This window comes from Pyrus communis, chromosome 10, assembly GCF_963583255.1.
Source record: "Pyrus communis chromosome 10, drPyrComm1.1, whole genome shotgun sequence".
Classification (NCBI taxonomy): domain Eukaryota; kingdom Viridiplantae; phylum Streptophyta; class Magnoliopsida; order Rosales; family Rosaceae; genus Pyrus; species Pyrus communis.
Window position 1 is genome coordinate 10,551,803 of NC_084812.1, and position 17,529 is coordinate 10,569,331.

At 38.4% G+C, this 17,529-nt stretch overlaps 1 protein-coding gene across 1 annotated transcript; it reads right to left on the minus strand.

The window, feature by feature from the left end:
* Window positions 1-5,785: 5,785 nt before the first annotated feature.
* On the minus strand, window positions 5,786-11,545 carry LOC137748831 (uncharacterized). Its single transcript, XM_068489020.1, has 3 exons — window positions 11,344-11,545; window positions 8,738-10,562; window positions 5,786-8,209 (listed from the first exon to the last, which is right to left on the minus strand). Exons 1-3 carry the CDS (start codon window positions 11,403-11,405, stop codon window positions 6,098-6,100), a joined length of 3,999 nt encoding a protein of 1,332 aa, XP_068345121.1. The 5' UTR covers window positions 11,406-11,545; the 3' UTR covers window positions 5,786-6,097.
* Between the last annotated feature and the right edge of the window lie 5,984 nt (window positions 11,546-17,529).

Consider the following 17,529-nt stretch of genomic DNA (forward strand, 5'->3'; position numbering starts at 1 on the left):
TAGAAATAAATTGATTGAATTGGTCACATGCATAAATATAATTCCATTCATTCCATTAATCAATTTGAGAAATAATATCCATAAAATAATTATCGATAATTCAAAACAAACCAAAACCAAACAAATTATTCCAAATAATTAGAAAATTTGTCCAAAAACTAAACCATAAACCGAAAAATTAAGAGGGGTCCGGCCACTCCTAGTGGGTTAAGCCACTAGGGGTAAAAAATACACCCTAAAAACATGTCTAGAAGAATAAAACTTATTCGTCCATAGGAGCTCATGCCTCCTGAAAATCTAATATATTCATGGATGTAGTAGCATATTCGGGATGTTCCACATGGGCAAAGTTAGACTCATGACGGGAATGATACTTGGCAATGGCCTTAGGGGTAGCTCTGCATACGCATGACCAATGATCCTTTGATCCATAGTTGTAGCACATGTTCATTTTAGTGGAAACCGATTGAACGGTAACTTTTCCCTTGTTCTTGAAGTTTGGGGCATTAAGGGCAAGGGATTGACACTTCTGTGTCAAATTTCCTCCCTTAGGTGGGCCTTGGCTCTATTGACCTTGGGCTCATGGTTAGGCTTGCTGCCTATTACCATGGCCACAACGATTTTTTTGTCATTTGTGGCTGCTATAATTGGTCGCATACGCTTTGGGCGCGGCATTCAAGCCAGTGAGTCAAGCTTGATGATTTTTCATCAAAAATTGGTTCAGCTTTTCAGTGAGAAGTAAAACAAAGATCAAATCCGAAAATTTGGTGAACTTATGTGCCCTATATTGTTGCTGCAGAACAATGGAATATCGAATAGGTCTTCTCCAGGAGATCTGCTTCTGTTAAGTCCACTTTACAAAAGTTAAGTAGTGATCGAATTCTACAAACTTCAGAGTTGTATTCATTCACGGACTTAAAGTCTTGGAAGTGTAGATGCTGCTAGTCGTGTCTTACTTCAGGCAAGTAAATGTCTTTCTGGTAATCAAAATGGTCGACCAGAGCAAGCCAGAGGGTGCGTGGGTCCTCCTCAGTGAGGTACTCGGTTTGCAGTGCATCATGGATGTGTCTTCGAATGAAGATCATTACAGTAACTTTCTGAGCTTTGTCATCGGTAGTTGCCTCGATGGTGACTCTAATACCCTTTGCAGTAAGATGAAGGTTCACATCTTGAACCCACTTCAATTAGTTTCTTCCAGATGCTTCCAGAGCGGCGAAATCGAGCTTGTTTAAGTTCGACATGTCCCTAATATGGAGGTACAACAAAATGTGGTTAGTCATATGGTAATCCATAAACATACATCGTAGAACATTCGGGTTATATAGACATGTATTGATTTAATTTAAGCATGAAAGCTACAAGTTTCATGTGGTAAGTTTTGAATGAAAACTTCGGGTTTCAAAGGCACTAAATAGGAAACTAATGGTTCAATTCAGTTTTATGAATGATTAGTTCATAAAGGAAAGATTCCTGCAAGAACACAGAATGCAATATGCTGATTTAAGTGTAATGGATTTGAGTTGCTTTGCGAACTCAAGTGTGAGAGCTTCGGGATTACGAAAGGATGTTAACGGTTTAAAGTATAGAAATAAATTATTGAATCGTTAATGTCCAAAAGTGATCTTCAGGTCAATAATTTTGGATTAATTATTAGATTAATAGACTGGATGTCACTTTTAATTAATTCAATAGATCGACATTGGGTCGAAAAAATAACGCAGCCCAGCCAAAAATAGGCTGGTAACAACACGGGGATAGGCCCTACATTTTGGTTGCAAGCTATTGGGCCTCGGGGAAGGTTGCAGGCCTCAGGCCGTGAAGTCTAGGTGAGCCCAGTAGCAAAAGCTACTGGTTTGGGCCCAAAACGGTGTGCGGGAATAGGCCCAACTGAAGGCTGGCTTACGGGTTAGCGCTCGTGAAGCCCAGCCAAAGCTGGGATCCGGTTTTGTGTTGGGGCAGGTCAAGCCCAGCAACAAAAGCTGCAGGCGAGTGGGCAGAAGGCTGGAACGAAGCTTAGCGAGCAACGGGCTGTTGCGAACAGGCCTGGGTATGGGTCAATAGAGGCCCAGCAGCTATGGGCTATAAGAGTTGGGCCAGGGACGCGCAGGATAGGGCCAAGAAGAGCTGCAGGCCTTCTAGGTTTGGGTTGGGGGCTTCAGGCTCATGTAACCCTATCAGGCCGAAGACCTGGTGTGTCCGAGTAGACGCAGAAAAACCCAAAAGGCTACTACCATGGGGTCCAAGGCATCAAACGATGTCGTTCCATAATTTGCTCCACACGGCTGGGCTGCAGGCCAGCACAGCCTAGCCACGGGTGGTCGGCAGTGCAGCGACCATACCTCATAATTCCCAAATTTTTTTTTTTCGACATCCTTAAGGTTTGAAAAACCCTAAATTGCTTCTGATTTATTTATATGCTTTGACTCACAAATTTCACATAGCAATATAATTGCGTAATGCATAAACATATATATATTGACAAATATATGAAACATATACAATTTATAGATCGGACGGAATATATAAATATAAGGGGTTCATACATCGTGGGGAATGTTTTCATGCTTCGTGGATGTTTCAATTATCTTACTTTATTTTAAGTGTACATTGGCAGAAAACAAATAAAAGCTTTTGAATTTTGTAGAAGAGAGCCTCCTCCTACAATCCTTCAACTCCTTAGCTTCTAGCAAAAGTGTGCTGATAACGTGTTGTAGGCCTATTTGACTGAACTATTCTAAGGAAATAGAGAAGGGAGGCCGGCAAGTGAGGTGTGTGTTGTATCATCCCATTATGCCTTTATTTATAGTAGTATGATAGGTTAAATCCTTACCCTTTTAGGATTACAACTCTAATAGGATATTAACTACTAAAAAGAATATTCAAGATATCCCTAGATACACTAGGATGTACACAATCACATTCCTATTCTAAATATGACTACAACAAAAACCTTATTCTCGCTTTATTTTGTTCAAAAAAAGAAAAATTTAGCTTGAAACGATTCATGCACGTGCCATTTCACTAAGATAAATATTATAAATCAGGAAATTATTTTCGACATCCTTTTTCATTTTTTGCACACACTTTTTTTTACCACTCAAGTAACCAAGTCAAAATAATCAAGGACCAGCCACTTGGTACTACGGTCTAGTGATATTCTTCTTCACTTATAAGTGAGAGCTCTTAGCTTCTATTCTCGCCAAAGGCAATATTGAACCACATTATTGCTAGCTCATTGTAAGGCAAAATCCATCCCCTCCCTCTTAGTGTAAATAATAATATCGTTTGTTAAAAATAAAAATAAAAAACAATCAAGGACCGTGATTAAGAAGGGGATTGCAAAAAATAATGTGCAAAAATCGGTTTTTTTTTTTTTCTATCTTTTTCTTTTTAATGTATAGGAGGTGAATTCTTACAATCAATATTCATTGTCGAACAACATAACATATATTCTTAGATGTAAGCATTACTCTAGTTAGCCATGATAGCATACAATGTTAATGCAGAAAAGCACTTTGTCAAAAAGACATTAATTGGTGAAAAGAAATTACAACTTGTGTAAATTTGATACCAACTCAAGTTGGGAGTTCATCTTCCCATGTGTGTTAGCATAAGCATGCTAAAAGTCAACCTACTTAAGAATCCATATGATTCGTTAGGCTATCAGAAAGAGGTCTCAAAGGTGAAAACCCAAAGAGACAGAGAGGGACAGTGTTGGTCCTCTTTGTTGTAGATCAGACATGGTCCAATAGTGGACCACTTATGTTCAGTATCCTTATGCCAAAACCAACTAGAAGAATGAATGAATGAATGAATGCAAAGCCTTAGCATTGTGGTAGAGCATCTTATCCCCATTTCATCAATTAGCTTCAATAGCATATAGTTAGAAACATTCTCGTGTACGAGATTGCTTATCCAAAAAGCACTTATGTTAAAAGTGCTTTATTATGTACATGTTGAAATTTCTTATTAAAAATCCAAGTGCTTATGCGTTGCTTGAAGAAGTCTTTGATAGACGTTTTTCCAAAAAATGCTATAAATAAAAAACGCTTATAAGTTTTTCTATCAATATCAATCAGAAGCACTTTTGGTTGTCATAGCTCATAAGCTGCTCTTAACCCTTCTAGAAAGTGATCTCTCATTAAACAAAATGTCATGTTAAGGATTCGCACAATCACTTGCAAACTATCTCATGTTAAGTAAACTAGGGTGATTTTACGCCCGTCCTCACTTTACCGCCGGGCATGTTGAGGATTTTGTTGGCTTAGCAACTGATCGGCAAGGTCGCTTTAGGTGCATGTAGTTATGGCAGCTCTAATGACAAATACACTACTTACACGATGCCAGCTCCACGACCAAATATGGTCCCCAAAAAAGTCCCTTTCCATGGATGAGCTTCTGCAAACAGACCAATTTTGTGGGGTTATCTTCCTCCGTTGCTGGCAGGCGCGCACGAGCCATCCTTCTCAACCATCACCATCACATCCATTCACGGACTGGAAATCAGTCTTATCCATGTCCGTCCTCTAATTTTTATTACAATGGAGGAACAGTAATTGAATGCAGCGCCATGATTAGGCAGCCACTATAATGTGAAAGTTACAATCTTACAGAAGTAGTTGCAGGAGATGTGATGAATACTGTGAATGTGAAGTTGCAATATTCATACCAAAATGTCTGCCAAAGCAACCACATGCCTGTGCCTGCGTATGGGGCATGCATGGACAAGTGACTAGGCTGTTAGACTGGACCGTTCGATCGAGGACTTCGACGGGAAAATGCCAACTCGAGGGTGAATATACAGAAGGTGAAAACCTGTTTGTCAGTGTCACAAGAATGGTAGGAAAGGACAGCAGAACTTCCATTTTACCTATTGTATGGGTGTGTGCAAAACGAACGAAAAAAACAAGAGCATATTTGATAAATCACTTCGACTACTGAGACATCACTATCCAAACTCCGCGGTACTAGTCTATGTTGCAATATCAGAGCTCAGATGAAATCTTATTTTGGGCTGAGATTTCTGTTTAGTAGTATGGAATCCAAGGCCCAACATCACAAAATTGCAATATTTCCACCCCATGGAAAATATTTATTTAACGGGCTTCGGAATAGCACATCTATTTCAGTGAAGTGAAGCCCGGTAAATAAGTATTTGTGACACATTAATGTAAGAATGTGATCTGAGATACATATGGATGACAACTAATCTATTCTCCCACCGTGCCTCTCTTGCCTTTCAACTCAAGTAAAAGCTCCTGAGAGGCTTGAATTGTTGCTGTATATGCAATTTATTGAAGATTGCATAAGCCACCTGATTATGCGTTCACTGAATATTTCACAAACCGTATACTAAACGTTACTAATTTCAAGAACTGATACGCACTGTTATCGCAGAAGTTCACATTCTCCATGCATTAATCTATCAGAATATTACAATCAAGCTCATATAAACGACTAGTCATTTACCAAATTGTTAAAAAGAGTAAACGATTCAAGAGTCGGACTTCCATGTAGCATTCATTCATAGTGATCTGCAATTTCAAACTCGAGAAAGTTTCTGCAAACCCATGACTATTAATTTACTATTCTACAACCGTAAGTTTTAATACTCAAGATTTTTTTCCCTCCCTTCATGCATGCCATTAGAAAATAATAGTGTCACACATCAGTTGGCTTATTCTTAACTAAACTTTCCTGGACAAAGACAACCAAATTCAGGTGTTCTTTTCTTTACAGAGTTTTAATGTTCTGAATTTTGTTAAGTTCAGGGTATAACAGCTTATCATTAAGAACGATCAGTTGACCTCTTTTCATCTTTACCTCATCAGTAGTGTTTAATGTCTATTTTCATCTTTACTTTCATTTTGATAAGTTCAGAGTATAACAGCGAATAGTCGTGCTCTTGTTGTAATTCCTAGGCCATGTTAAGCCATTCATCGTTTACAGCAGGGGCTACTTTTTTCAGTTTCATATTAACAGATGACAATGGTGATGGATACCATGTTTCTTATGAATGAAGAAATCTATAGACAAGCAGACCTAAACGAGATTCAGAAGCAGAGAAACATGATAACTTATTTGGATTTTTTTTTTATCAATAACCATCTTGATGGAAAAAACTTACAGATCTCGCTGGAGACTTTTCCATGAGGGCTTGTGGACCCTTTACAAAGAAGCTATTAGAGTCGTTCTCTGTAGTGCTGGAGGTCAGAGAAGTGACATCCTTTGACCTACCACCGTTCAACTTAAGCCTAGGAAAATGATCAGCCCAGATATCATATGTATATTCATCCCCAAGCCGAGCCTTTTCTTCTTCAGCAATTTTCCGATCACAGAGTTTGGACCCAGGGGCTCTAGCATGTGGAGAAATAGGTGAGGTTGAGGCCAGAAAAGAGGTTGAGCATGCCAAATTAGGTGCAGACCTACTGGAACCAGGAAAGGTGGCAGAAGGCAACAAAACAGGTCTAGCCGGAGGTTTTCTTGGTTCTGGTGGTTGCACTTGAGAAGCAAAAGTTGGATGGTTATTGCAATATTTTAGAGAGACCTCGGGCTGTGATAAGTTTGCCTTAGAAGCAGATTTAAAGACATGACTCTTCTGGAAGTGTTGTTGAGCCACTTGAGTAAATGGATTCCTGGCCTCCACAGCTTGGCTCACATCAGTTGATAGCGGCCAGGTCTGTTTTGGTGTTACAGATGTGACTGGAGACAAGGGTGATGAAGGTGTAGAATTTCCACTTTGACTACTTGAAACTTCAAGAACTCCTGTTAACTTAGCACCAGAACCCTTTCTCTTCTTACGCCTTCTACCCTTTTCCTGTCCAGTTTTGACTGTGAGGTTACCAGGTTGGGATGCTTCTAGTTCATCGGGATTCCCAGCTGACACAGATTTAGACACCAATGAGAAGGCCGTGGCTTTGTTCTTTGTTGTATCTGACAAAGAATTAGTTTGTTCATGACCTTGAAGAATTTGATTTGCATGTTGAGCAAATCTTTCCTGCTCTGAGGCACCAGCCTGGTCATCAGGATACCTACCAACAGATGATGCCTGCATTGAGGTTATATCTTCTCGAACTGATTTTACCAAACTATTTATCTCACCAGTCACAGAAAATCTACCGTCTCTATAGTTATGCACATGAGACGATTTTCCTGAACTACTTTTAGAAGTAACCAAGGAACATTTTCTGCTTGTGCAGAAACAGTCATCGGAACAAAAGGCGGGTACCTGGGGCAATGTATACCAAAATACTAGAAACACCAAGGAGACAACAAGAAATACTACTGAGGAGTATTTTTTAACGCGCATCCAGACCACTGATTTCTGGCATATACTGATCATATGCAAAGGGATGCTTGCCTTCATGGGTATCACCAGAATACCAGAATTCAAGACCAGCTCAAGATCCCGCTGTACCAAGGCTGCAGAAAAATCAGTGTGGTATGATATCAGAAGTTTTGCTGATTCTCCAGGTTCAAGAGCAAAACCTTTGCAAGTTTGTACCATAAACCCATCCATCCGGCACTCTTTTCCAGACACTGTGATTCTTCTAACCTCCAGAGGCAAGTCTCCTGTATTCTTCGCATAGAGCTGCCTTGATAATGGCCGTAAACAAGAATGAGTGACATCTTCCATGCGAAACATGTCTGGAGGAGAAAAGTTAAGAGGAATTTGTAAACTGAGGTTGAATTCTACACTCTGAACAGGCTCAGACTCTTCAAGGAGAAGCAAGGATAGCGACCCCCCAAATCCCCTCAGAGATAACCACTCCACACCAGAAAGATTGTTTCTTATCAGGGCCGAACTTCTCCATTCACATCGATTTGAAGGGTGAAACAATACTGGTCCAAGAGATGCTCTACCATTGGGTTGAACATAAGCCTCTGTCAGTGCATTTTCTGCTATTGAGAACCCATACCTACTTGGAGAAGTGGATCCGTTATAAACCACACTACCAGATGAAGGAGGCTGTACAAGACCATCTGGACTCTTACATCGATCAATAATCTCCCCTGAGTTCAGTATAAGCTGCATCACTACCGGTTCTTGGCTAGGATTCTTTACAGTGATCCATTTAGAGTTGTGACTTCCTACCTGAAGCATTGGGAAGAATACCTCATGATCAGTTAGCACAGACATGCCACTTCTGGTATCTTGAGATTTCCAGTTTTGTAGCACCAGTTCATCTGCTTCTGCTGCCTCCATTGCCTTCATGTATAGGTTCACAATAACATTTTGGTTACTATGGATGTTGATGTTTGTGGGTAAAAAAAAATCACATTACATAATTGGTTACAGATAGTTCATGGCTAAATAACCTCGAACAACACAAAAAAGAGTTAAAACTGATTCAGAAATATACAGAACAAATGCAGCCACAGTAACAAGCATGTTGTACATTAAAAAGTCAATAAAATTGGAAGAGACAAGCATGCAATCTTTTTATATATATCTTTTAAAGCGATTTGATCAATGGACACCTGCCGACTCCAATGCTGCCCTGAAGATGAGGAACCTTGACAACATGAAACTTTTACAAATAACTAAAGAGCATGCTTGATGCTAATAAATGAAAGGTAATATGCTTGATCATTTAGTCAAAAGACAAAGAGACAACAAATAAAGGCACCGCAAGAAGTATACAGCAATCAAACTTCAAAAGCTAATCCAGCTTCAAACACAAATGAGAATACATATACACACAGACCTACATAGAAAGATGTAAAATTTGCATACCTTGATTGGTGATGGCCACCGCGTGCCATTTTCAGAGGAGTCTGTCTGCATATCACCAGATTCACTACTTTCAGACTGATGTTCATATTCAATGGTGGAATCATTCCAATGTCTTGAACATATATGAATAACATCCTGGCAAGGAATTTCAATCTGCGAGCTACTTGAGTCATTTGTCTGTATAAGTAATTTACAGTGTCCATCTAATTCAACATGTGGCTCAGTACAAGCAACAACAGCAACATATGTTTCACTGCCAGGGAAAAGTAGCAAGCCTTCAATGTACTTAATCTGCAAAGTTCTACTATCCGCAACTTCAGTAACCTCAAGAAGTCTCAAGAGGTAAGGAGCAGAATTCTTCAGAGATATAGCAACAGCAGTAGTCTCATTGGCAGAATAGGGGACCAAAACCTCAAGATATGCTGAGATAGGTCCTGCAAGATCATCATTCGTCGCTGTTCCATCCACTTCAGCCTCAAAAGGAAGCATAATAGTATCAGACTTGTCCTCAGAAGGCCTTAGCAACTGCATACAAATTGCACCAAAAATTTTTCCCTTCGATTCAATTGAGAAGTCTATTTCTATGATAGTTTCACTGCTGTGTGGACCAATCTCCCAGTTCCTAAGGGGCCTCATGGCCAGAAAAGGCAAACCAACTTGGCCAGAACTGACAACCAGACGTTCATTAACACTCAGCAACCCAAGTTCATCAGAACCTTGAAGTTTTTCAGTACTACATGTTGCCTCTGCATGATGGGAGGTATGCTCCTGAGACACTGATATCCATGCTGTTACTTCCTCCACATGGAAAATTTGATCAAAGGAGTTAAACAACGACAAATTCTTACTCCACCTTCCCCTGGAAGAAACGTCCAGGCCTAATAAAGGATGAATCCCGTAAGGAGACTCTATGGCAAAACCTTTCGCCTGAACCAAGAAACCACCTGCGCTTGTCTGCAAAATTAGGCGAGCAGAGGACAAGCCCAACCATCTAGGTAAATATACATAACAAATTGAAGCTGTTTCACCAGGTCCTAACGTAGTCCCACTAAAGTTGCAAGGATAGAACTGCATGTCAGTACTGAATGGCTCATAAACATGTAAAATGGTGTCATTGCATGTATTTGCCACAGTTAAGAAAGCTAATGACGGAAAATACATATACTTTTGTCCCCAGTCTAATATAGCAGGCCTAATTTCTACGTGGGGTGAGGGTGAACCAGTGAAAGAACTAAATTTGGTCATCTCAATGTTCTTGTTTGGCCTAAAATTTGTGCTCTTCTGATAAAGTAAAGATCCTCTACACGAAGAAAGATAGTTTTGATTGGATCTATCAGCTTGAATGGATGAAAACTCTTTAGTAGCCTCTTTGGAGTTCAAAGAACAAGAAACAATCCCTCCATTAAATAACTTAAACACGCCATTGTCTGATGACCAACTTTGGTTATTTGTCAACTTGCTATCTTCAGTTGATCCTATAGATGATATATCATCAGACTGTTTCCCCGAAACTCCAAAATCAGCCACTTTGAGTTTATGCCCCAAGAAACCAGGTAATGTTGATGGAAAGCAGAATAAACGGGAGCTAGTACAAATCCTATCAATATTGAAGTGGGTTCTTGGAACTCCACAGTCCAAACTGGCGTCACCGAGAAAATTATCTGCCAAAGCCACATCCAAATTACCTTCATATGATCCACAAGCATCATATTTCGATAACATCTGCAACCCATCCCCAGAGCATTGCCCACACGTAGTAAGGTAAACGAGGGTGCATGCTAAAACCACAAGTAAACGGAATGCTTTGGTTGCATGTGACAATCCCCTGAACAATTGAGCAACACAAATAACATCATAAAATTACAATTTAACATGTAAGAAAATATTTACTGAACAATTACAAAATGCAGGTGGGACAAATAATCATCATTTACTGTACGTTTTAACACTTGATTACCAACATTTTCTCAGCAGCCAAACGGAGTCAAAGTTACACAAACGTATTTTCTGAGCAGCCAAACAGAGTCAAAAGTCATACAAACCTGCTGGGGCCAAATATCCTTCTGTTTCTTTTAAACAAATCACAAAAACAAGAGCAGAAAAGTATTGAGAAGAAAATAGAAAGTAGGTCCAACAAGTTCGGAAATTTCTAAACCTCACCATTAAAAGCTAAAACTTCCAAACTAACAACAAACGCATGCGAAAACCCGAAAACCCGCCATCGCTCTAAAACCACTTACGGAAAAATTTTAATCCGATAACTCATCCGAAACCACGACTCAGCTCAAGATATAAAAAATTAAAATTACCGAAAAATTATTAATTTCCAGAAAGAAGACGACGACAAAACAATCGGAACCAAACGAAGTCGGAAATGGAAACCAGAGAGTCATCTATCAGACTACCGGAGCTCCAAAAACGCCAAAAAGCTGTGACCTTCTTAACGATCGAGAATCCGAGAAGGAAAAGACAGAGGCGATGACGAGAAAGTAAAGCAGAAAACTCAAAAAATTAGACAAAAATTAATTCTTTTGCTAAAATAGTTATTGCAAACATCGAAAGTGAAAGGAAACGGGGGAACAGAGAAGGTGGAAGAGTGTTTTTACCGGAAGTTGACGACGGCGAGCTGGCGGCTCTGAGCTGTGACTGCTAGGGTTTTGGACTCCATGGATGAGCAGGACAGAGGAAGAAGATGAACATGCAAAGGATTTTGAGCAGAGTTTCTTTCTTTTTTTTTGGGTTTTCGATTTTTTTGGAGGAGAGTATATGTATATGCTTAAAGCAGCAGCAGCGCCAAACCACCTGAGATGAGCGAATGAAAGGCCAGAGGCAGAGTCACAGGGCACCAACAAAACCACAGATATCGGGCGCTGGACCAAGAGTGAATTTACCAGAATACCCTCGTGGGTCCTCTATGAAGTAAAAGGAAGGGAAAATGATGGATAATTTACGATTAAATTAAGAGGCCGTTTCTTAACCATTTGTTTTAAGTTTTTATTTATTTTTTTATTTTTTTGTTTGAAAATTTGAAAACTGAAACTTGTTGCAAGTGGGGGTGGTGGATAAGGCATCATCTTAAATTGAAAAATAACATTTAATATGAAAGTTAAGTAAGGTGACATGTGACAAATTATTAGAGATTTGACGTTGTCTGCATTCCTTTCAAACCTCAAGCGTCACAAATAATCTCGTGCGGTGGTTCGGAAAGGAATTCTACCTGCATGACTCGCTTTTTTATTTTGGCAACGTTAGAGAAGTTCAAGCTTTTAAAAAATAAAAAAATATATAGAAAAATAGAAAGAGAGTACAAAAATATTCATTATTTAACACGTTGTGAATATTGTGATTAGTAGGTAAGTTTAATGATTAGACGGCTTGGAGGGTATTAATGGAAAATCTAGATACGGGTTGAATGGAAGTTGGAAGACTGTAGTGTGGCAAGGGTGATGTAATTTCGGCACGCGGGCTGTTGTGCATGTTTGCGTTGTTTTAAATGGACATGGATACCTGCGGACCCATACATCTTAATCATAGTGATCCATCAATTCGAATCATTGAAATTTAATCCAACGGTTCACTTTAAAAGTTATAATACTTTAGCTGTTGGATCAAATTTCAATGGTTCGAATTGGTGGATCCCTAAGGAGTTTTAACGAAACACTCCAGGTACTGTTCATTTTTAACAAAAATGATATTTTTTACTCTAAAAAGTCACTCATAGTACTATTCACTTACAACACATTTTTGTCCTTTTAATTAAAACTCAAAGTTTTCAAATCATTTTCATTAGTTTTCTTTATTATGTAACCCCCAACAAAATGGTAATTTTAGTGATTATCCTAATCCTATAGGATGAAAAGATTGTAGAAATTATGGGGTACATTGTAATTTTCTCTTTTGTCATACAGCGTGGCATGTTAATTTTTCTGTTATAACCTATGTTATCCGACTTTTAGTTTGACTGATAAATAGGCAAGTTGTTTTATTTGACAATTATGTGAATTGTAAATAACATCTTTGATAGTTTGTTGAATTTTGGAAATAAGTTCAAATTTTGGAATAAAATGGTAATTAACCTAGCTTGCTTAATTTTACTTCTATCGCACTCTTGCTCATCTAGGTGCACAAGATATGCATCTTGTTTTAGTTTTGCATGCACGTGACGTGTGTGTGATATATCTGATTTTAGGTAAATATAGTCAAACTTTATGAGAGCATCACGTGTCTAGATTTAGATTTACACAACTGTATGCGTATAACGTGTCAAACTGTATCCAACATTCAATTATTGTCACATTAACTGAAAATGCATTCAACAACTTTATGTAACAGTCATTCAAAGTGTCAATCTCATTGTATTAATCACGTGATACGTAGTAAAAAGATATAGTTATATGCGAATAAAGTTTGTATAAGCACTCGCAGTTTTTCACTTACAACTTAGGAGGATACCACTAATTTCAAATCTCGTAGATGTCAAGTTCGATATAATTTATTTATAAAAAAATCCTTATTTCTCAAATATATCCTTTTCTTTTGAATTTAAGTGCTAACGAGCTTGTTTGGATATGCTTTTAAAATGACTAAAAACGTTTTTAATGAAAATATTTTTGGAACCAATTCTTAATAAAAATGTAAGTAAATTCTGGAAAAACACTTAAAGTGATTCATGAAAGAAGCATATAACTGATGCTTCTTGCAGAAATCACTTCAAGTGCTTTTGGAACCTAAAAATATTTTCTTTAAAAGCGCTTTTAGTTATTTTAAAAAACACATTCAAACGTGTCTATAGTTTTCAAAGAAGACTAAACTACATTGTCACGAAACATGAGGAAAATATTAGTAAAGAAATCAATAAGAATCCAATTTTCCAATAATATTTGCTTAGGAATCTTATTTTTTTAATAAACACCTCATATATTAAAAATAAATAATGACATAAAATATTAGGTCCATGAGTGGATCACCTAGACACGTTGTTCCTTCGAAGTCTACCTCATGCGCTTTCCCAATCCGTGTACCCCACTCTCTAAGACCATTGACTTCTTGCGCGTGGGTGAGTATTAATTTCCACATAAGGAAGTCTGAAGGCGCGACTGACAATCACGCCCACCCGTACTACTCGCGAGGACGCCGTCTAGCAGAAAAGATCAAGCAATACAGCACAGCTTGGCAGCGGTGTCACACTCACCTCAGATTCCCTTCAAATTGTTCTCAAATCTACGCCGTTGTTTCAATATTGGTGTTCCAGAGTCGTTGGATCCACGTAGCGTGGGGCCCAATGAGCTTTGTCATGCCACGCAGGACACGCCATTATAGGGGATCAAATATGGACGGTATAGAATTGATGGGTAAGATTTAGAATATGCCAGGTGGGTTTATGTGCGGGGCCCAATTGGCCACAGCCTTTGAAGACGATGTTATTTATACAAGTGGCTTTGTTTTAGGAAAGGATCTCTCTTCCATCTAATTCATCAAGTTCGAGGATCAGGATTATTAAAATTTGATTTAACGGTTACAAACAGGAACTCACTTTAAAAGTTATAATAATTTTAACTATTGAATCAAATTTCAATAATTCAGATTCCTGAACTTGGTGGATTAGAAGGAAGAGATCCAAAAATTATCCCTTTCCTTTGAAGACGATGTTATTGATACATGTGGCTTTGTTTTAGTGGGGTCATGAGTCCTACTGACACACTTCTTTCTATGCACGGTGCATCCCTGCATGTCATCGGTTGCCAATTCTAACGAAATTGGATCGAACAATTTCCAAACAAAAACACTTTGTGTTTTGGCGACATTTCGCGTTAATAAAATAAAAATATACGTGTAATTTATTTAATATTTTTATTTTATTGACACATAATATTATGTAACGGTGTTGTGTCTTGCAAACCATTCTCTTAAGATTATCCCAATTAAATATAAATATTAATTAATTTACCCAAAATGGGTGCAACAATAATAAAAACTAACGTTTGAGCATTGTACCATGCAAAATGTTTGTATGAAAGCTTTTTGGAGGCAACGCGACAATGTTAAGATTTGTGTTGGAAAGTGCTTTTAAATTACTAAAAACGTTTTTGGATAAAATGTTTTTAGAACCAATTCTTAGTAAAAATGCAAATTAATTTTGGAAAAACATTTAAAGTGCGTTATGCACGAATCACATAACCGGTGCCTCTTTGGAAGCACTTCCAGTGCTTTTAGAAGACCCTTTAGTCGCAACTTATTTCAAGTGTTTGTAATTTGTTTGGTTTAAAGCGTGTAATTAATTCATTACAAGAGAAGCTAGTTTATTGGTTGATTAGTTTCCCTTTTATCATATCATCTCCCATAATGCTACTTGCTAAAATCCAAGCCATGCATCAAAATCTATTGCAAGATAAACTTGTTTTGTTTATCCTATGTAGTGGGTTAAAGACCAATTTGTGAAATCCCACACAAATTAATTTGTATTTTCACGTTGGATAGGTTTAATTTGTTTAAAATAATATTTTTTGGTGTTAAATTGTGTGCCCAAGAGGCCCACCCCTGACTTTGGTCCCCCGGTCCCTCTTTCCTATTTTCCTTTTTGGACCCGTGAGTCCCCCTCTCCCATTTCCTTTTATTTTTTGAAAAAGCTCTCTCTCTAAACTCCCTTTCGCTTTCTCTATCTCAGCCCCCTTCGAGGGTTTTTCTCACCAACAAACAATACCACAACAACATCAACATCTCCATTAACATCCTAGTGAGCTTAGAATCGAAAGAGAACACCCCGAACCCTTCCCTTTCTCTTGGCCTACACTGTTCATCGAAGTTCCCAGACGAGTTTCCTCTTCCTCCGCAACGACGGGCTGACATGTTCGGAAAAAGGAATTATTTTAGTCGATTTGATGACTTTTAAGAATGGTCCACCTCAGAGAAGTCGAACCTCCTTGTTTGGATTGGCCAGTTCTCTTTTCTTTAAGCAGCCTTTGTCTTTGTAAATGCAATTAGTGTAGAGGGTAGCTTATTTGCTAGACGTCTGTCATCTTTATCATTAGTAAGCTTGTACCTGTCGGACTTATCATTGTCTTTTCATTAGCGTGTCTCTTCTCCCTTGTTTTGCTTTTGATGAATTCTCAGCAGTGCCCCTGGTCGAGGAGTTTTTCAATTTGGTCCCTTAATGTTTGGCAATTTCGAGTTGTATAGCATCAGGCGTCAGGAACTTCAGGTGAAAATAGAAGGAAAAACTCTGAACTTTCTTAAGCAAAAGACTAAGAAAATTCTGAAGAAGGCAAAAAATGATAGCCGAAGATATTTCATAATCATCTCACTAGGGGATTCAGATCGTCTCACCTCAAGATCAACAAATGTGATAGCTAGAGTTAATTAGAAAGCAACGGACAATCCTTTGTTCTTCGTGCACATGCAAATAAGACATCTTCAGCATTGTGATATTGATAGAACAATTATCAAGACAACACGCCCAAATTTGGAATGTCTCGATTGTTTTGCAGCATTCATAAGGCTGAATAGCAACGTACAGAAGATTTGAAACAATATGTATTCCATTTTACTCCAAAAGGCATGGTTTTTGAATAATTATCCATTCTCAAGGTGAACAAGTCATTTCCAGATTCATAGTTAATGGAAATTATGGGACCAATATTTTCCAGAGCTTGAGTAAGACAAATTAAAATACGAATACTTCAGAAGTTCGGTTATGGACTCAACAACTTCTTAGCGAAATTGTACAGACGGAGCAACGAAGCCACCATCATCTTGTTCCGGAGCAGTAGGCAAAGTCTGGAAACCTAATCCAACAAAGAATCAATATGTTTCCTATATTTTTGGAGTCTTTACAATCTAATGATTGGCGTGCGCTAGAAGTAATTATAATTCTAAGAGGATGCAATATCTACTTCCTAGGTATCCTATGAGATTCTCCTAGTTTAATATGGCTTTACTTCGACTAGTATAAATACACCATTTTGGTATTCATCTTTGGTAACGCAATTAACGCTCACTTGTTCTCTTGCCTACTGCTCGAGTCTCATAATACTGCTTACTAACTTAACCATCAGAGAGCTTTTGACCGACATACCCCAGTCCTAGACTACTTACAGTTGTGTGTTCTTTTACAGGTTACTCGAGTTTGTGCATCTTAACCCTTCACGGCGGTGCGCTAATTTAGTTCCAACACGACCTATAAACTATTCCTCCATTATCCAATACTTTAGCTGAGCGCTAAGTCTAACTGCCTTTGTGTTTCTTCATAGACTTCTTTGGTAGCCAACGCGTGATTGTGAGTTGACATCTGGACAAACTTATTTTTGCAGCTTCGTGCCAAAAAGTTATTAGGTTTGCAAACTGGCTCAAGCGATCTGAAAGTTCTTTAAGTTCTGAACTCATCTTTTGTTATCCGTAGACAATTCAGGGTTATGGGTGGTCGTTAATGATAGTTTCTTTCGTTCTTGTGGTGGTATTCTATCATCTGAACTACCTGGTGACTTGCAGGCCTAATATCCTGATCTTCCTATCCTTCAATGGACTCTTTACAAGCCCATTTATCATTAGACCCAACACTAACTCTATATCACGGGACTAAAGGACATGCGTAAACGATTTTGATAATTAGTGTTCAACAAAAGTACACATAGATATACTTCTGTTTTTGGCGGGTAAAAAGAAACGAACAAACACAAATCCCAGAAACGAACCGAAGCCAAACATGGATTCAGAAATAACCATAACTAATTAATATTTGCAAAGATACCCTTGATTGTTATCATTTTTGCCAATTCTCCCAAAGTCTCCCTCTCCCC

Excerpts from the sequence above, each read along its gene's own strand:
- LOC137748831 (XM_068489020.1), bottom strand. The coding sequence starts at position 11,405 with ATGGAGTCCAAAACCCTAGCAGTCACAGCTCAGAGCCGCCAGCTCGCC. Across the intron at positions 10,563-11,343 it reads CTCGCCGTCGTCAACTTCCG|GGGATTGTCACATGCAACCA; the intron begins GTAAAAACACTC and ends TCAATTGTTCAG. Across the intron at positions 8,210-8,737 it reads GGTGGCCATCACCAATCAAG|GCAATGGAGGCAGCAGAAGC; the intron begins GTATGCAAATTT and ends CTATACATGAAG.